Source organism: Myiozetetes cayanensis, unplaced genomic scaffold (assembly GCF_022539395.1).
Source record: "Myiozetetes cayanensis isolate MyiCay16 unplaced genomic scaffold, myiCay2020 scf4, whole genome shotgun sequence".
Lineage (NCBI taxonomy): Eukaryota > Metazoa > Chordata > Aves > Passeriformes > Tyrannidae > Myiozetetes > Myiozetetes cayanensis.
This window is the reverse complement of record NW_026087631.1, coordinates 15764347-15784728: the sequence shown is the minus strand read 5'-3', so window position 1 is coordinate 15784728 and position 20382 is coordinate 15764347. Positions and strand designations below refer to the sequence as shown.

At 37.8% G+C, this 20382-nt stretch overlaps 1 protein-coding gene across 1 annotated transcript in view; it reads left to right on the top strand.

The window, feature by feature from the left end:
• Positions 1-20382, top strand: part of SNX24 (sorting nexin 24) — an 83525-nt gene that overhangs the window by 36973 nt on the left and 26170 nt on the right. Inside the window, exons 2-3 of the mRNA XM_050330218.1 lie at positions 3716-3799; positions 10565-10669. Of these exons, the coding sequence (XP_050186175.1) occupies positions 3716-3799; positions 10565-10669 (189 nt within the window). The remainder of the gene's footprint in view (positions 1-3715; positions 3800-10564; positions 10670-20382) is intronic.

Here is a 20382-nt window from a genome sequence, read left to right as displayed (position 1 = left end):
GGTTTAAGGTTGAGTTTTCTTGACACTTTGAATGCATTAGCTGTTCCTCAAACACAAGTCTGTCAAGTATAGTGAAGCATCTGAAGGGGATGTATTTATTTCTGTAAGTAATATATTAAATAGAATTAGGGTTGATAAGGTTGGTCTTGAGAGATAAAAGCACAGCAATAAAATTTTGTGGTGTTTTCTGATGAATGTTAGACAAATATATCTGGTTTTTGTAAATAATTTTTCAGAAGTTTTGCAATACATTTTTTCATTGTGTAAATATGCACAATATGATAGTATTAACTTACCGTAATTATAAACTATGTAGGTAATGTAATTTCCATGAGTGAATGTCAGAGTCATCTGTGTATTTCTTATGTAATAGAAAACAAAGCTAAGATGTTACTAATCTCATTAGTTTTTGTCCCTACTCATGGACGTTTTTCACTCTTATCTGTTTTTTTTGTTGTTGTTGTTGTTAAACTGATCCTACTTAGGTTTTTTGAGACTAAGTTGCTGAAGCTGCATATTTTTGTATCAGGTTATCAGATAAAAGATATCCTTTTGTATCCAGTGTACGCATGTGACATCGGTAAGAAGTGAAGGGGGGCAGCGTCAGCGTTACTCACCACACAGTTCTTGGTGTGCACTTACAACACAATTGGGCACCATGGGCAGTTCTGGTACATCATGCTGGTTCCTGTTTTCTTCCATTTATGCTTTCTGCCTTTAAAATTCACAATGATACAGTACCAATTGTTTGCCCATATATAATTCAGTTTAGTTACTGTGTAGTACTGCCCAGTTTCTGCAGAAAGAAAAGAAATGGGTGTGTTCTTCTTGAAAATTTAAAGGTTTGCTAAGGATGAGATACATTCAGGAAAAAGGCAAAATAAGGAAAGAAAAAATAAGAAATTAAGAAAATGGTTTCCAGGGTCTGAAAATAATCCATATAATTGGAATGTAGTGGAGAGGAAAAAAATTATACATAAATCTGTTTTGTAGTTGGTCCTGAAATTTTTTATTATTTTATTAAAAGAAATCTTAGGAATTCTTTTTGAAATTTCCTTCACAGGTTTGGTGGTTATGAATTGCAGTGGCAGATCGGCAGTTCTGCTAGGCAAAAGATCAGCATTATTCGCTGATATCCAATCCAGAGATTTTTGCCCCGTGCATCATTTGTATGGGTTAAAGTGTGTTGGAAGAACGCTTTTAATGGATAATTATCTTCTGGCTGTTTGCAGAGATTGTTGATAACTATTGTGACAGCCACCGAGAATGGTGAGATGTTTCTAGCTGCAGAATACTTGCAGAGTTTTCTAGTTGGTGTCTTCATATGTGCTGTCCCTTGTGTCCCAGTCAGGATGAACTCCAAATCTTTCAGTGCACTGTAATTTGTGGTATTTCAGTGACTATGGGAAAAGTATTTTGCTTGTCTTACTCAGAGATTAATTCTTGCATTTTTCATTTAACTATCTGTCACTTATAATAAGTCATCTGTCTTTTCAGAGTTATCTGTTCATAGAACATTAACATTTTTACAAGAAAAGTAATTTCCGAGCAGTGTTGCATTTTTTCCCCTATAGTTCTTCCGTCTTTATTTTGGCACTTTCATCTATGTTCACCCGTTTCCTTACATTGTTTTTCTGTCAGGGCCTGTAGTTACTCAGTTAAATTTGTGTGAGATTTGCCTATAGCTATTTTGAATCCATGAAGAGATCCTATCTCTCTCAAAACCTAATGTATCTTTCTGTCTTTCACACAAAGCCATGTTGTTATATGAAATAATGTCAAGGGAGTGCTCACAGCTGAGGCAGGAGCCCCTTAGACTCTCCAAATTGCTTGACAAACCCTACAGCAAACAGAGATGCCAAACTGGGGGGGCGCTCTTAGCTGACTGAGGTGTAACTGGGTGTTATGAGTTGCTCGTAGGTCCTGGAGATTTAATATCTAGTAAATTCAGAACTGTTGCACATCTTAGCTAGAGACTCAAGGTCACTTCTAACTTAACTTATTTTATATTTTGTTGTTAATTCTCCCCAAAAAGTTTTCCTTGAAATTCATTCAATGCAGTGGCTTTCCTCTGCAATCCAGAGCATTTTGTTCCTTGCAGAACTGTTTCTGTCATAGAGTGTAGAATACGAGATGTAAATAATGTTGTCCTCTCATATAATTAGGTTGTTAAGTCTCAACAAAAGAAAAAAGCCTACATCGATTTTCCCTTGCATATGATTCTCTTTACAACTCTGAACTTACACCGTATTCCTGAGGGTGCCTTGAAGTTTTTTCATGTGTAGAGGAAAATTGTTTAATAGTCATTGGCTGTTCTTCCAGGATACTCCAAATAGATAGGAGGGACGAAAGAAGTCAATGCACCCAAATAAGGTCATCTGCTTGCAGTGATTAGGACACAGAAACTGTCCTATTCAAAGAGGTAGAATGTAGCACAAGTTTTTACAGTGATCCAAACTAAATTTGGAAATGTAAACACTGGTGTGAAATGACTGCAGTCCTATCCATACTGTATTCAAAGGTAGAAGCATTTCAGTCTGGATTAAATAAAATGCTGTCTATTTTTAATGTGTTTTGGCTAGCCAGTGGAGACCATAGCATTTTGACCTGTTTGAAAGGCAGGTTCTAGAGGACAATAGGAAGTTTTTATACTGTGTGGTTTCTGTATATTTGCTCTGATCAGTGCTAGCCTGGGCCTGTTGTGACAGAAAACCCTTTTTTCTGCATTCAAGCATAAACACTGTTTGCAAATTTATTTCAAAGAACCTTTTATTTGGCATAAGGTTTGGGTCTTGATGTGATCATCTGTGCTGAGCATTGTTTCTCATTGTCCTGGAAATAATTATTTCCAGCATTTTTAACAAAGAACTCCTAGGTAGACCAGGCACCTTTTCTGTAATAGTTCTCTGCTGATTTTGTCTTCATTTAATAGACCATGTGTTCTTGGGAACCTCAAAATTTCTCATCACTTGCCCTCAGAACTGACATGGTGACCTGAGAATTCAAAAAATGTCACGTTAGTGACTACTAATTAGTGGGTCCAGAGAGCTGTTTTTCCTGACCTTTCAACCTTCCGGAGGCAGCAACAAAAGCTGTCACATGTATCATACAAAGAAAATAAGCATTTGCCATGTTTGCATCTTGTTTTGTTTTTTCCTAGGGTGTAGATAGTGACACAAGCTCACTTGAGACTGTAGATGAATTTGTAGTTTAGGAGGAAATTAACCTACAATATAGTGTTTGCATTTGTTTCTCCTCTGCATACATAACATAATGCATATATTATCCAGTTGTTGCTGAATAAGCATGTGTGTTAGTATGCTGTGTTTTAAGAAGGGGAAAAGATTTAAAGAAAAGAAGACTATGTCTTCTTTTTTTTTGCTGTTCCTACCATTCTTTTTTCTTTCTTTTTTTAATTACTTCAAAGTGTATTGAATATTTCTGAAAGAAAGTACTTTAATGCTTAGTTTCTAATGTATACTATACAGTCCAACCTTAAGCTGTCTGTTTGTATGTTTGTTGAACAAACTTGTTAATAGAAGATTGAGCCGTACTTACATTAATCAGTGTTGTACTTCTACATCCTCCTGAGACACCTTGGATTTTTTGGGATCACTTACTAGAATGACTGTGGTAAAATGCACCGTCGCAGCCATGCCACAAAACTGCTTGTGCTAGTAACATTAATCTCTTTTTTATTATTTATAATTTTCAGGTCTTTAAAATAGAAGTGTTGATGAGTGGAAGGAAACATTTTGTGGAGAAGAGGTATAGTGAATTCCATGCACTTCATAAAAAGGTATTGATTATTTTCTTTATAATATGTGGCTTTATTTTGCCTCAGTTGTGACATTTTCCTCTCTCTTGTAATTGTTATTATTATACATGGTTTATCTTAAATACGTCTTGTGATTCACGTCTCTAGAAATTAATTCCTAACTTACTCAGATTTCTGTGTTTTGTAGAAAGGGGTGATGACTTCTCACATGTTACTAATTCTCCTTTCTGGTTATTGTTTACATGCTACATTGCTAACTGTCTGTAGTATGCTTTTGTCTTGTAAAGTCACAAAATAAGACACATTCCTACAGCAAATACATGCAGTGGGATTTTTAATCCAATTATTTGTTAGTTCTGTAAATTGTGCTGCTAACCTGCCATATGTAGAGCTGAGGAACAAGTTGTGTACACAAAGAAACTAGATACGAAAAAGACTGAGTAAACATCTCACTTTTACATTTCATACAATTATTATAATATAAAATGTCTCATAACCTTTCTGCTGAATCATCTTAGTAAATATAGACAGGAACTCAGTACTTTCAAGGCTAGTTATCCACTAATTGTTCTTCAAATTGTTTTGATCCCTTTTAAAGGAAAAGTATGATTTCTTCTCTCCAGGTTGAACTGGATGCTCCTGAAAGGCAACTTTTTTAAGTTTTCCTGCCTGGTGGAGGCCAGGTATTGTGAAGGAAAATTCTTCAAGAGCATTGCAGCCTGTTAACAGCAGTGGGGCTGCAATGAAGAGCTTCAGTCTTCATTCCTAGGATCTGTGTGAACTAAAACACCTCTTGGTGTGTAGGTCTCAGTGGCAGTACAGTGTGGGCACAGACAACTGCTCTGACTGATTGTGTTAGTCTTCAGTATGGAAAAACTTCCTCTGCAAACAACAGAGACAGGCACAGGTATTTACAGCTTCTGCCAGTGCAATGTCAGAGGAGTTTATACACACCAGCATGTTTGCTGGTGGTCCTGAATTATCTCAGGAATCTTCTCATTCAGGGAAGAAACATTATCATGGTGCCAGAGGGGATGATTCTGACAGCCTTTTAAGATGTATAGGTATAAGCAAACTCCGTTGAAGGAAAGGCAACTATTGACCCATCTCTGTTGGCCCTCAAAAGTCCAAAGACATTTTGCTTTACGGCACTATAGTTAAGATGTACTAGTGTTTCTTGCCCCAGTAGTGGTATCCTCTACCACTTTTTAATACTTATTTCCTTGTTTATTGTTTTAATTCAGATCTGTCTCAGATACTTTCTCCTTCATGTTAACACTGAATAAGAAAGTATGAGCAACAGTGTCAGAATCAGTAGTATAACTCACTCACCCACCACCAAGACTTGCAATATATGTGTGCTTTATTTTACAGGTGAGAGTAATCCTGCAACTGAAAGTAAAGCAGATGAATAGAGTTCGTACAATGAAATAGGTTAGGAAACACTATGAGGGAAAAATCAGGATTTATGTGCTTAAAATCTATCTAACCCAAGGACACAGTCTCCTCTTGTTAGAATAGTATAATATTGTATAATGCAATTTAGATTAGAATTAGAATTAGAAATATAGAATATTTTCAATTAGCAAGGACCTACAATGATTATCTAGTCCAACTGCCTATACAATCCAGGGCTGATGAGAAGTTAATGCATGTTATTAAGGGCATTGTTCAAATGTCCCTTAAACTCTGACAGGTTTGAGACATTGACCCCCTACTGAGGAAGCCTGTTCCAGTGTTTGACCATTCTCATGTTAAAGAAATGCTTCCTGATGTCCCATCTGTGCCTTCCCGGCACAGCTTTGAGCCATTCCAAAATGTCCTGTCACTGGATCTCAAGAAGAAATGCTCAACACTTCCTTCTCCACTTCCCCTCCTCAGGAAACTGTAGAGCAATGAGGTCACCTCTCAGCATCCTTTTCTCCAAACTAAGCAAGCCCAGTGTCCTCAGCTACTTGGCATCCACCTGCTGAGCACATGCCAAAGATGGCTCCTTTACAAGCAGAGGAGAAGAAATGCCAGCACCAAGGTTGGATCTGGAAGCGGGGGAAGAAAACCAGTGGTTGAGAGCAGCAACCTTTTCACCTTTCCCAGGCTGTTCACCCTCTGTGCAGCTGCTGCACGTGTGGTTGTCCCTTCCCAGGGTAGGACTTTGCAACTCCCCTTCTTGGGGATCCAGCCTTAAGAGGGTATGGTCCTGGGGGTGATGTAGAGAGCCGCACCAGATTTTGACTCTGGGCACTAGGGAGTTTTTTGGGCACCACCATAGCGAGGGTGCACTGGACAGTGCAGGTTGGTAGGAGAGCAGAGCACAGGGACATGGGGCAGAGGGTGTGGTAAAGAGGAGACCACGCCTGAAGTGGTAAGCAGTGGGGCACAGGCTGGCCCTAGAGACCCCCATGAGAAAATCTTGTCCCAGAACCGCCTGCAGAGATGCAGGCCTGGAGCTGGGCAGTATTTGCCTTTAGGGGAGCAATGGAATAGTATCTGGCACGAGCAGAAGGACCCATCAGCATTAACATCCCATCCTTCCAGGACAAAAAGGGCGAAGACAGCAATGCCACCTGCACTCCTTGTTACTGTTAGTAACACTGATACTTTACCTGTAGTTGTGCATTTAATTTATTTGGATAGTTGGATAGTTAGGGCTGGGAGCTTTGAGGGCTGACACTTGCCCCAGCTGATGGCCCAGTCCTGATTTAGCCATATCCCAAGGCCTTCCAACATCACCAACATGGTACTGGCCTCTTGTTTGCTGGAGAGGGCTTGGGGCTCTCTTTCACTTCTCTTCAGGGTTCGCTGTGGCCCATCATGGGAGCGTTTACTGCTCCATCTGGAAGTGGAGGGCCTGGGCACAGGCTCATCTGGCTCCTCCTGGGCCTCTTCTTGCTCTGCAGTGATGGCACTGGGAGCCATGGCGTGGCTGCCAGAACCCCACCAACAACAGCAGCAGAGAAGGGAGCCTTTCTGCTGTTGTGTTGCACAGTGACACTGTGCACACTGCTGCGTGAGTGTAACTGCAGTTTTGGAGGGGCAGCCCCAGTATCCTGCCCAGCAGCTCTGCATCCCACCTGTGATTGGTTGGGATGGTATCCTCCACCATGACTGCCTCCAACACTGGTGCCAAACATCTCCATCTCCTGATGGATCCAGGGCTGCAGTGTCTGGATGACCACTGCATGGTTCATCTGGCTCAGGGTCTGGATGCCCCCCACAGGACACCACAGACTCCTTCTACAGCCCACCTTTGCAGTACTCCAGGATGATGGAGGTCCTGGGCAGTTGGATATCTTGGAGCTGCTTCTGCCTGGCAGATGACTCGTGGTTGTATCATAGATGGTGTGATGATGTGACATTGCAGAACTGATAATATCCTCCTCTTGGAAAGAGGGCACTCAGCCCCCTGCAGGATGGATGGGGAGCAGAAGTGGTGGAGGCATGGCATCACATAACTGACCTCCTGCCAGTTGTCCAGGCAGATGGGACAGTGGTTGTCCAACTTCACTGTAATTTCTGGAGTTACACAATTACTACACATCAAAGTCATGAATGATTGCAATCTCGCTCTCAGATTTGTCTTGTTGTACACTACTTCCTCTGAAGTAACTTCCCTTTCAGAGATTTCTCCTTAGAACACCAGAAAAATGATAAATGATGCTCCCTTTCTCTCTCTGCAGAAATAGCAGTAAAACAAACCTGAAGAACAGGTATTGTAACCAGGCACTTTGCACCACTCTTCAGTTTGTTTCATCTTTTCATCCTCTCGCTGTCTGTTCTTATTACTCTGCAAAGAGATGGAGACTTTCTTACTTGTGCCCTGTACAAATGCAAAGCGTCCAGCATATTTGGACAACAAGATACCTTTTTCTGAAGTTTTACTTTTTGAAGTTGTAATAAAATTTCGTTAACTGTGGTTGAACAGCTCATGCTCTGAACCTTGCTTACTGCTTTCAGTATTACAGAAATCCTGGAGAAAACATTTGCATCAGTTTGCTTTCAGCATGCCAATACGGCATTTATCTTTTTTTCCTCTCTTCCCCTTTAATTTAACATGTAAGTTTCCTTCTAAATTGCTGTGAGTACATGGCATTTGGAAAGGGCTCTTCAGACTTAATGCATATTCAAGGTGCCCTTAGTGTTGGAGATATCTGTAGTGAGTAGGAGAAACAAAGCTTCTGTAGAGAACAGCTGTGGTAGAAAATAGGCATAGAGGCTGATGGGGAGATTGTGCCTTTCACTGGAGAAGAACATGCTTCACTGGCATTCTACAGAGGAAGGAGTACTCCATTGCTTATATAAGGCATTACTCATTCATCAGAATGCCAATCTATGGTTTGGTGGGGTTTCTTAATTTATTTTTTTTAAACAAAGCCATTTCCAAGAACATACCTGGATTTGCCCCATTCCTGGGTTGAACTTTTTGTAGGTTCCAGTCATGTAAAAACGTAAAGCCTCACTTCCTATGCAATCTGGCAGTAGTGGAAAAGGTTTAAAACCTTTTGAAGATCTCCCATGCTACACCAGGAGTGGAAATTATTCCCTTGACAGAAACCATCCATGGCTGTTGGCATCTTTGAACTAGTTTTCATAAGCCATTATACTTCTCTCTGATTATGAGCAACAAACCTTGCCTATCAGATTATGCACCATACACATTACAGTATTATATTTAAGTTTGAACAAAAATGGTATTATTCTTATATGGAGAGGATTTTTAGAAAGAAATTCTTTCTAGATGTATAACAGTGAAAAATACAACTGTTCGTCCATCTTTATTCCCAAATATTTTTTTATATTTCTTTTCCTATACATTTTTAAATATTGATAGTTCTTTTTAAGTACAATAAGATAGGAGGTGACAGTGTTACAACTACTGCAGTGAAATGTGCAGTAATCTGAAGTTTTATACATCTTGTTTTGCAATTTGTTTATAATTTTAAAATAATTAGTATACACTAAATCATATTAACTTTTCACAGTTGAACAAATAATTCTACACTTGATAATTTAAGCCATCTTTTCAAGAAATAGAAACTACAGGATGTTGACAAGCATTAGGTCAGTGGTATGGTCTGGAAGGTATTATAGGCAGTACCTGTCCTCAGATAAATATTTATTGTGTAGGGACAAGTCTGAAGCAATACAGCTAATGCTTATGTAGTTTTGCTTAATATTTCTTGACATTGTAATAATAATTTGCAGCAGTATTTATTATTGGATTACTGTAAGCATAAGAAAGTGGGCTTTTAATATATTTTTTATACTTCTGTACCCACACATAGTACATATGCTTGCACATTAAGTAATTGTTTTTTGGATGTTTTACGTATAACAGCGCCACAGAGCACAAAAGGATTGTTAATTATCTGCTGAGTTACCAGCCACAGATTATTTATCTTATAAGCAGTAAGGTCTTGGTGGATCCTTGTATAGTATCAGATTTGTCTCTGCTCATCTGGAACATTCTCCTCATTTGTTCCTCATCTGCAGGCGCTGTCACAGTTTGCAACAGCAGCGACCATAGTTTCTTCAAGATCCTCAACCAATTTAGAGGGAAAATTTAGAGGTAGTTATATTCTGTCTTTAAGATCAGTCAGTTAAAGTACATGGGTTTGGAGTTTTGTTTCGGAGTGTTGTTTTTCTCACTTCACTTTTAATTGTGATTTAGCACTGTTACGAATTAAGGAAGTTGCAAAATGTTTCCAGAGCAATTGAAGTTCCCCTGCTGCAGCTTCCATACTTGTGATTGTGGAGACATTGATGTGTTGCCACTGCTTTTTCCTATAGTGACATCTCAGCAAGCTCGAAGATGAAATGTAAATTCTTAGTCTCCCATGGGTATGCATGTCAAAGTCAATTTTGAGTTTCTTTCCGTGCATTCTTTGCCTCAGATTTACTCAGAGGCAATATCCAACAGAAAGAATGTCTAATGCCACCTTCTATTAAAATGTTATGGAGACTATTTCAGTTATTACTTTTGCTCTGTAGTTTTAAGGAGAGCATTAATATGTTTTGGTTTTGAAAATGTATGTTGCTTCAGTGGGAGGATTTTTAGTATTATCAGGTTGTATGTTTGTGTCCATCTATATACACTCATATGTATGCATATATATGTAAAAGCTTTCCTGTGGTTATCTTTAGAAGAATAGTTAGGGAGCTCTCTTAGAAATATATTCAGTGGCAATCTTGCTATTTCTCTGTATAGGATATTAAGCACAGGCTGCCAATCTGTTACTGTAATTTGAGAGCACAGATATTTTGCTCACTTGATTAGTAGCTCTCCACAGAAATGGTTAGCTCTACTGCCAGCTCTCCACAGAAATGGTTAGCTCTACCGCCTGTACTTCTCACACCTGATCACAGTTGCCTAAGTCTGGAGATAGAAGTTGTCATGGTGTGTTGTCACTGCACTTAGCAACTAATGTCTGGGTATGTTGCAGTGATGATGTGAGATATTATCCCTGGTTGGCTAATGGGGAACTCAAATTTCAAGTATTTTCATTTAGTTGTTGCCGTTTTGTTTTCAGGCTGCCAGTCACAACAAATTTTTAGTAGGTTCCTCTTCACTGTCCAGGGCAACTAGATGTGGAGATTTTTAGCTGCGCTCTTGTAGGTATGATGTCTGCTGTTACTTCAGAGAACTGATAGTGAGTAACTTCATTTCCGTGCTGTTGTCCTTTATTCATGGTTATTTCACCTGCACTGCCTCATCTCTAACATAAACATGGTTACTTCGAAGGAGCAGTATTATAATTTGTTTCTATCTTTGTTTCTTTTTGTTTGTAGCTCAAGAAGTTCATAAGAACTCCAGAGATACCTTCAAAGCATGTGAGAAACTGGGTCCCCAAGGTCCTGGAGCAGCGACGACAAGGTTTGGAGTTGTACTTGCAGGTGAGTCTCCTCACAGCCCTATTAAAGTAAAAGTGGCATCTGTTTGCAGAGTGCTAGTGTCCAAAGCATTAGAAGGTATGAAGTGTGGTGCTTTACTGATGGGCAGCTTTAGAGGTGGAGAGTGACCTGGATACTTAGCCAGCAGTAAAGATTTCTGTTCACTTAGCGAGGCTAGCAGCTAGAAATCCAGACTGTTTTGTGATTTTTTTGTGATTCTTGTGGAAGCTGCTGACTGACTTTGGTGAACCTGCTAGTACTTCCTCTACCTAAAATGGGGAAAATAATGTTATTCTTTTCAAAGTCGTCCTGACTGTACTGATCAAGTGTTGCAGAAGAATGGTACAAGGTACCTTTAGGTACAAGGAGGTACAAGGAGGCTTTAACCCACCTCTGTGTAGACAGACTTGGGAAGAATCACCTCATCAAATTCATATCCCTCTACTGTACATGCCCGTATGTGAATTGTTCATCTAGTTGAAATGGGCACCTCTCATCCCATGTTAAACTCAGTTGGTTTGGAAATTTACATTTTAAGTCTTAGACTCTACCTAGATGAGTTCTGATTTTAATAAAGACCATAAAAGGAGTCTTGAGGAATGACTCAGTCGTATAGATATCTAAATATCTCAGTAGTAAATCCCATGCATTTTAATAAGCAGAATTTCTGTTGTCACCATGATTGCTTTAAAAAATGCCCTGTGGTGTAGATTCACAGCTGTTTTTCTGGTGACAAAGCCAAATGAAGGAATTATCTGGGTCGAAACGTAATTATCTGGGGAGGAAGACGAGCAACAATATTGTATTTTTACTCATATCAACCATTTGCAGTGATTTTTTTATTTTTTTTTTAATGATTTTCATGCAACTTTCTTTTGGAGATAATTGCTACCAAGGCACATGTACCAGTTTATGCAGTTGATTTTGTTAAAAAGATACAGATGTAATTTGGTTATAATTTTTTAATTGCTGATAAACTGTAAAAGAACATCCCCCCCTACTGGAAGAGTTAGTCAACTCTTGTTCTTGTGCCGTCTTGTGCATTTAATTAACTCATCCTCTCTTCTATCACCACTGGCTGTCACAGGAACATGCAGTGCTTTAGGTTGAAAGGGACTGCTGGACATACCCCATGTTTAAAACATGACAAGCATCTAAGTTATATCCATACTAACATGCATGCTAATTAAAACAAGGAAAAGTCATTAATATTTTTATAAGAGTCATTTCTGTGTCTACTAACAGAAAGCAGAACTAATCATCAATGAAATTTTAACTTTTAAAATAATTAGAGCCTTGTTTTAGACAATGAAAAGTTCATTTTAAGGTACTTCAGTTACCAGACTTTTTTTAATACTGTCAAGCATTTTCCAAGACACAGTGTAGGAACATGCTACAATTTCAGAAGACATGGTCAGTTTTTAGTTTAACACCACGTATGTAAAATATTGCAAACATACTTCCAGGTAGTACTATAGAGAGTTATTCTGTAGGAGCAGCTTGGCTACTGCTGTCACTAGTTAGTGGTGGTAGTAGTAGCCAGCCATTTGTGCAGCTGGTAAACTCTTATGAAGCCATGGCAGTCATTAACTGTTTTTATAAAACCAACCAGAACCTCATGCAAAGATCGAACAATTACACAAATGTTACATTCAAAGAATTTGTTTTATGCGATATGTTTTTATTTCTTACTGTTGCACTTTGCACCCTGAAAACCTGTACAGGTAAAATGCTATGCACATAGCTGTCAGTTACAGACCTGTACCTGACATGGTCTAATCGTGTTGAGTTCTTAATATATTTTTAATTAAGTAGTCTTCTATAGTTAAGTGCAGACAAAAATTATTATGTGAAATGAGAATAGTAGAATCAGTCTCTGTCAAGCAATAAAGAAAGCAAGAAATTCCCCTGCCTAAGCCAGAAGGTGCTGCAGTTGGCAGGACCTTGTTACTTCTTTGTGACCTTTTCATGATGAAACCGCCCTTTTAAATCCTTTCAGCACACCTTGTTTGTTTCTTGTGGTGGATAGGCAGGAGCTCAGAAACATTTCATTATATCTTTCTGAAGAGTAGCAAAATTATGAAAAAAAGCAAATATTATTAAATTATAAGTTACAAAGAGTCATTTTCTTACATTTATCAGTATCCACTGCCAACTAATATTCTTCAGATTGCGTATTTTACTTATGTTCTTTAAAGATTGTGTGGGGATTTTTTTATAGTAATCCAATTTTCATGGAATTGTGAAAGAATGATTTATCTGTACTCTTTTGTGACTTCCATATTTTACAAGTTTGACTGGAATTTACAACTTTTGTTTTTAATACTGTGAAACAATTGACTAGAAGCACTAATATGTGTAGTATTTCAGCTGCGTGTATGATAATATATACAGAGCCCTTGTGAATACTGAGAACAATCAACTGACTGACAAGAGGAAAGAAGGATTATGTTTAATTTATTAATGAGGAAACAGATGCAAAGATAAGTAAATGACAGAGTAAGGCCCCAAACATTCAAGCAAATTAGTATGAAAGAATAAGCTATTGCTCCTCTCCTGAGCATGGTAAATGTGTCTGTGCGTGATCCTGTGAACTACAGCACACAGGACTTAAGCTGAGCTGATTTAGTCTTTGCTAAATAAGAAAATCATAGAATCATAGAATATCCTGAGTTGGAAGGGACCCACAAGAGTCATTGAGTCCAGCTCTTAGCCTAGCATGGGAAATCCCCAAGGGTCACACCATGTGCCTTAAAGCATTGTCCAAATGTTTCTAGAACTCTGTCAGGCTTGGTGCTGGGATCACTTCTCTGGGGAGCCTGTTCCAATACCCAATCATCCTTTGGGTGAAAAACTTTTTCTGATATCCAGCCTAAACCTGTCCTGACTCAGCTTCATGCCATTTTCTCGAGTCTTCTCACTAGTCACAAGAGTGAAGAGATGCCCTTTTCCTTCCCCTCACAAAGCTACTGAAGACTGCAATGAGGTCTCCCCTCAGTCCCCTATTCTCCAAATGCCTGTTAATGACAGTGGAAGAGCACTTAATCAGCTCTAGTTACCTTGTGGTGGCCATCAGCTAGGTAACTTTGTAGTTGCTTACTTGTACATCTGAGCTTGTAGCTTACCATACAGCAGAGATGAGAATACAGGTGGTTTTGATTTAAAATTTGTAAAATGAATGATTGGATTATGCTATTGCTGATAAAAATTTCTCTTATAGTAGTTCTAGATTGTAACAAGATTAGAATTTAGATAATATTTGTTTATGGTTAGAAACACATTCTTTTGATGCATTTCCTGAAGAGCTTTGTGTTGAGGAAAGGTAGAAGGTACTGATTTTAAGTAGCTCGTTTTATAGGGAACCTATAATTTGAGAAGGGCTGCCAAATGGACCTGCTTTGAAAATCTGTGACTCCTGGTAGTAGTAAGCATGGAAAATTACATTTGCTTGAAAGTACCAGAAGGTGAAGGTAAGTGTGGGAGATGATGGGGCAGAGTGATAATCAGCATTGTAGCTTCTGGATGGTCAATGGTTGCTTGGATTTTTTCATCCACTGTATAATCTTGGACTGACTGTTTAGAGAAATATAATTTGGTTTGGAAGTGTATTTAAAGGAGATATAAATCACTTGAAAAGCTGCCTCTTCCACAATTATTATTGGGTACGAATTGAGTGAGTCATCTTGTGGATGGACCAAGTGAACAGGTAATTTTGTTTTGGATATTGAAGATATTGTTGGAATTCCTAAGGGTGGCACTAGAGGGACCTTATCCAATTGGTTATCAAAGCAGCTGCAGCTGCATTGTCAATTGGATCAGTATTTGTTACAAATAGATTTTATATGATGTACTCTTGGAAGAGCAGTCTTTACAGAGCTTATTTCCAGTGAATTGGTAATGGGGAAGAATTTGATCTAGCCACCTGCTCTCTACTGATTTGAAGTTAGGTCATATTCTTGTCCTGGTAAGCTGATGCTGGATGTTATTGCCATCCAGTCTGTCTGCCCCAGGGACTTGCCCTTTGACGGGTCTGCCTTTTAAAGTTCAATGGAATAGATATTTTCTAGCCCCCTTGGGCAGAAGAAATCACATCATTTGCTGATATCATCAGTCCAACAAGGTAACAGGCATCGTTAGCAGATTCACTGTGAAGTTGCACCCACATCTCAGCATGAGACTGTGTGGCTGCTGCTAGTCCTCGTTGAAATGATTTGCTTACAAAGAGGGATATTGAAGGAGGCCCATTTTTGATGAGCTTCAGTACAGTAACTCATTTCATGTGGTCTGGGTGACCTGGAGAAATTCTTCTTGTGACTGGCAAGGCTCTAATATAAAACAGAGTCTTGTAGACCTTCTGAAGTGCTCTGTACGTATGTAGGGTCTATATGTACATATGCCTCTAACCAGAGTTAATATGTAGAGCTAATATTTCTCTCTTGGCCGAGGTCAAGAAAACATACTTGCCTTTTATTTATCCTTAAACTTTTTACAAAGAGAACAGTCCTGATTCCTGGAGATAAGATCGGTTAAAGTGCTGCTTGGCTGTGAGACTTGAAGACTTGATGAACTTAAGCATTCCAGCAGTTTCAGGAATCCAGATCTTAAAAATGAATTATGGCGTTTATGAAACTGGACTAGAGTTTTGTTTTCCATTTAAGGAAAGAATCTGGAAATCTGAGTAGCACTTTGACTTATACTTCAGTATTCTTCAAAATGCAATTCTCTTTAACAATATTTTAACTACCAATCCTTCCTGAAAAACATAGTTAAAACCATATCTGTTACAATTTTGCTCCTAAGAAATTAGAATCCGATCCTATATTTCTTAGCTTTCTTAGTTTCCAGCTGGGTGGAGTTAGGAAAACAGTGAATGGAGTAATGACTAGCGTGTAGTTCCTTTACGAGTGAGTTCATCAGAAATATAAATATAAAATATAAATATAAAGAAGAAAAGCACCCATTATTATACTGCATTTTTTAATTTTTTTCAGAGAACAGTTCAACAGCAACTGGAAAAGAATGAGGGCAAATGTGCTATTTCTGTAGTTAATGACTGCAGAAGAAAAACTATCATACAGAAAATATGGCCCAGAGTGTCATTTCTTCATGGGCCATGATGATTTTCTTTAATTACCTCAGTAAACAAATAAATAAATAAATAGTCTTTTCTGGCTGGACAATAGGTATGATCAAAGCCTTTGTACTGTTGATCTAATTTTGTGATGTTTCTTCATGAAAGGTTTGAGTTCAGTTAAAAAAATACTGAAAGGATCTGTTTGTTGATTTGGAAACTCTCTTGCAGAGCATTTTGGAGCTAGTACAGTATTTTGTATTGCATCTGGGGATAAGAATCTTGTGCTTTCTTTGAGTGTCATTCATTGCCCCTTTTCGCTATCATTCTGGGAACTGAGTTAATTTGGTTTCTCAGGGTTTTTTATCTAATTGTGAAGAAAAAGAGTTTTCTGTCACCTTGTGGGTGACAAGAAGGAACGTGAACTCAGCCATTTATAACCTCGTCCATTGTCAAGAAGGCTGGAGATGGCTCTTGATGCCGGTCTACAAGTACTCCACCCTCCACATAGTATGTTTGCTAGAGCTTTGCCTTTCAATGGCCTGTTCTGCAACTGTAGCTGAAATCCTGCTCCAGAGCTTTCTTGTCTGGAGTAGGATCAGAATGTGAGGAAAAGAAATCCTTGGCGATGTACATGGTTTTTCACTGTATTCTCTTCTCTTTGTGAAGTGGAGGAAAAAATGTCCCACGGTAGTACATAAAAGTTATCCTGAGCTCTGCTAGCAGAACAAAAACTAGGGCTTCATATAAGGACAGGGAAATCTTAATTTGTGGCTTGTTCGAAGCTGATATAGCTCTCTAGGATCAGAAACAATCTGTTAAGTACATTCTAAGTGGAACAGTTCTTGATGTGCCATTTTTAGTATAAAAGAAGGAAAAAAAGTGTAATGTCTGTAGAGGTGACAGTTTTTGAACTGGTGCTGTTGGAGCTGTTTAGAAGTATTGAGATCTTTGTGTGTGATATGTGCACTTTCGTGAAACATTTGTTTGCTTTTTCCCAATAAAAATAAATCAAGTTGGTTAGTATTTAATTCTGGAAATGCAATGGCAAAATGATCTTAAAACTGTTCAATGATCATTCAGCTTTTTAAATTCTATTTCTGTGCAGTTCGCATTCATCACATTTATCCATTCTGTCAGTGTTCATATTCATTACAATTGTTCTTCCTTTATACTCTCAGAAATGCATTCTCTATCAAGCATTTTGTTATTCCTATATGCCTGTGTATCTTTGCCAAAGGGTGTTGTGAATGCAAAATTTTTTAGTTGGTTCAAAATTTTGGAGGAGTTTGTATCAAGCATAGAAGGTCCTCTATCTGGAAATAACCTTCAAGGCTGCTAGTGTTTTGAAGAAAAATGTCCATATGTTAGTCTTATTCATTTATACTCTTCCTTGGTATCCACTTGTAGCCATTTTGGGATATAGGATACAGTGCTAAATGGATCTTTGATCTGAACCATTATGACCTTTCTTATATAATCCTTAAAATAATTAGTTAAAATAGTTAGACACATATTTGTGTTTCAGGTTGTTATTATATTTGTTTAAGCATAAATGTGTTTTCAAGAACCTAAACCCTATATGTATCATGAACAGTATCAGTATTCTGTTTCAGTCAAGGCAAAAGGAGTAAGTCGTAAGGCTGAGAAGATGTGGCTGAACACACACACACACATATATATATATAATGAAGAGATATGCAGGTCAGATACCACTGTGCAAAGCCCCTTGTAAAGGCTAATACCTTTTCAGAGTAAATGCTTTACTCATGGGAGGTAATTGGTTATATACTTAAAAGCTGAATTCAGAGGTTGAAATTTTAAGCTATAAAACTTTTGTGCAAAATGTGGGCCTATTTTTGTTCTTCTCCACCTTTTTCTGTGCATGCCTGACCTGTGGGCTTTTTCCCACTAGGCTTCTGTTTGACCATTCCCCACATCTCAGAGCAGGGACTGGATAGAAAGCACTTTGACTTCCTTTTGTCATTCATTAGGCACCACAAAGGTTTCTACAGAGGCAGTCTTTTCCTTTGTCCTATGTGCACATTCGTTGTTGGGATCTATTTCTAACTAAGACCAAATTGGCTTATATGCAGAAGAAAAAAAATAAATCCCATCAATTCCAGAACAGATGCTTATCTTCCTGATTGCTCTTTGGGAAAACCAGTTTTATTTTAGGTGCAAGTGAATACAATGGGAAGAAAGAGTCTAGCATTAGAAAGTTGCAAGTAAAAGTTGGATTCAGTGAAATAAGATTTAACTGATGTTTAACTGGGAAGTCTGTTGAATCACCCACATCTATTAATCACATTGAAAATTCTCTCTATTATCCAAAATTATTCAGTGTCTTCCTTCTCTAATTCCATTTCATCTGCAGTAATCAGGGTTGAACCATACCTGTAAGGAGTTCTAAAAGCAATGGTATGATAAGTATAAAAAGACAAAATGTTCTTTGTCCTCATTAAAGATTGTGAGCAGAGTGTTAAATAATATTAATGGCTGGGATTGTCAGTACTTAACAGTACTTTCCTAGTACAAGTGATTTTATTGATCGATACAGTCTCAATGTAACAGGGCAGATTATTCTACTGATTTTATCGAAACCTTAACTAAGTTTGTTAGTGTACCACATATCTTTAAATAGATCTAGATGATGATGTAGATTAAGAAAAGCAGACCACCATCCATCTTTTTTTGATCGGTTAATAACTTAAATCCATCATTGCTGCTACCAGCTTTTTTAAGATTCTGTTGTGCATACGTATTTCTTTGGTGGTACAGATACATAGCTGGTTTTAGATGTCTGTAGATTTTAAACAACTGTGCCTGACACATGCAGGATTGCATATTTCTTAAGAGGAAGCAAAAAGCAAAAGAAAACAAGAACAGAAAATAAACTTGTAGATAATTTAAAGGAGAGACATTTATAAAGATTGTTTGTCTGCAGAGATGTTTCCTGAATAAGTATTCAAAGCACTTTTCATGCATGCTTAGAAAATTACCTGGTTTATGTTTTAAGAGTTAATTTTTTTTACTTTTCAAGTGTTGCTGTGTTTTGATTTATGATTCATAATTTTTTTCCTTCATCTTCAATAATTTGTTTGGTTTTGCTATATAGAACTGCACTGCATGTTCTCTCTCATTTTGGTCTTACATGTTAGAGCTGATCAAAATAAATTTTACTCAGTTAAACGCAGAATTTACATTGGAAGTCATGAGAGGTTTAGAAGCCATATCTAAATGCTTGTTCTCTTTTCATTAAGAGTGTGTCATAATGATATTGTATGACATACTTTTGCCCAAGTTAAGATGAACATCAAACTGTACTAATTGTGCACTTCTGTAGAGTGAAAAATGGTCTCTTTCGTGACCTGCATATGCTCAGAATAACTGTAATATATTTTAGGAGGGAGAAAGAAATTATCTGTCTAGGAAGTCACAGCCTGTTAAAGCAGAGCTGAGGATATTAAAACCCAAGTGCTGGCACGCTGTTGTTGTTTGCTGATGACCAACTGTTCTAATAGCCATGATTCCTTCTAGAGCCATACAAAGTATGAGATACTTATTTCGTTTAGCCATTATGAAGGAAAAAGTGATTACCTTCCTTATCCTAAATGCAGCTCCTCATTTGATATGCAGGTATTAAATTTTCTTTTTCCTTGATATTTAATAGATTTGTTTGAACTTCTCTGGGGAAGGCAGAGGGGAGTCAAAAAATTTTTGTCCATTATAGTGAAGAAAGAAGGAGGGAGCTGTAATTCCTGCAGTCTTATTATCACCACCTGAAGTACGGTAGAAAGACTCAAGTTTTCCCCACCTTTTTAATCAATCCGTGGTATTTCAAGTGCATTTTCAGTTCCTATTTTATGTTATCATAAGGTAATTCTTATATTTTGGTGTGCAAATGGCTATTGCTTTTTTAAATTGGACTTTTAAGGCAAGTTAAATCTTATGGGCTTTTTATTCAAAATTAATCTTTAAAGTTACTTAATGAATTGCCAGTGAAGGGAAAAACTTACTTTCTAGTGAAAGACTGTTTTATTGTTGCATGTGTGGTGTAATACACTATGTTTTGTTAATGTTATTCAGTAGTGTACAGCACTAAATTAGCACATAGTTTAGACCTAGGTTTGCCAAATGAGTGACTTTATACAATCTGGTAGTATTATTCTGCATATCCTCTTGGTGCAAGTAAAGATCAACCATAAATATTCTTTACACATTTATAAATTGCACATGAGGGCCGGGGGAAAAAAAGTTCCTAAAGAAGTGAAGAATTCAGTTTTTGCAGCAGGATTTGAATCTGCACATAAGGCACAGGCCATACTCAGAAGCCAGAGGATGAAAACAAAATATAATATATGCTGAACCATCCATTCTGTGCTTTGGATGAAGAACTCATTCTGGGGGAAAGAATAGTATAGGATCATGCTACATATGTAAGCAACACTAAATCAATCCTTATACATAGAGAAGCTGAATTAAAGCTTGATTGTAGTGTACCATAATAACTTTGTCTAACATTGTATCATTTAGCATGAAAAGAAGAAAAAAAAAAAAAAAACAACTGTGGAACTGATCACAAGGGTTTACCAGAAAGATACTGAAATAAGTAATTCTTGACCTTCTGCTTTAGAGATGTTGA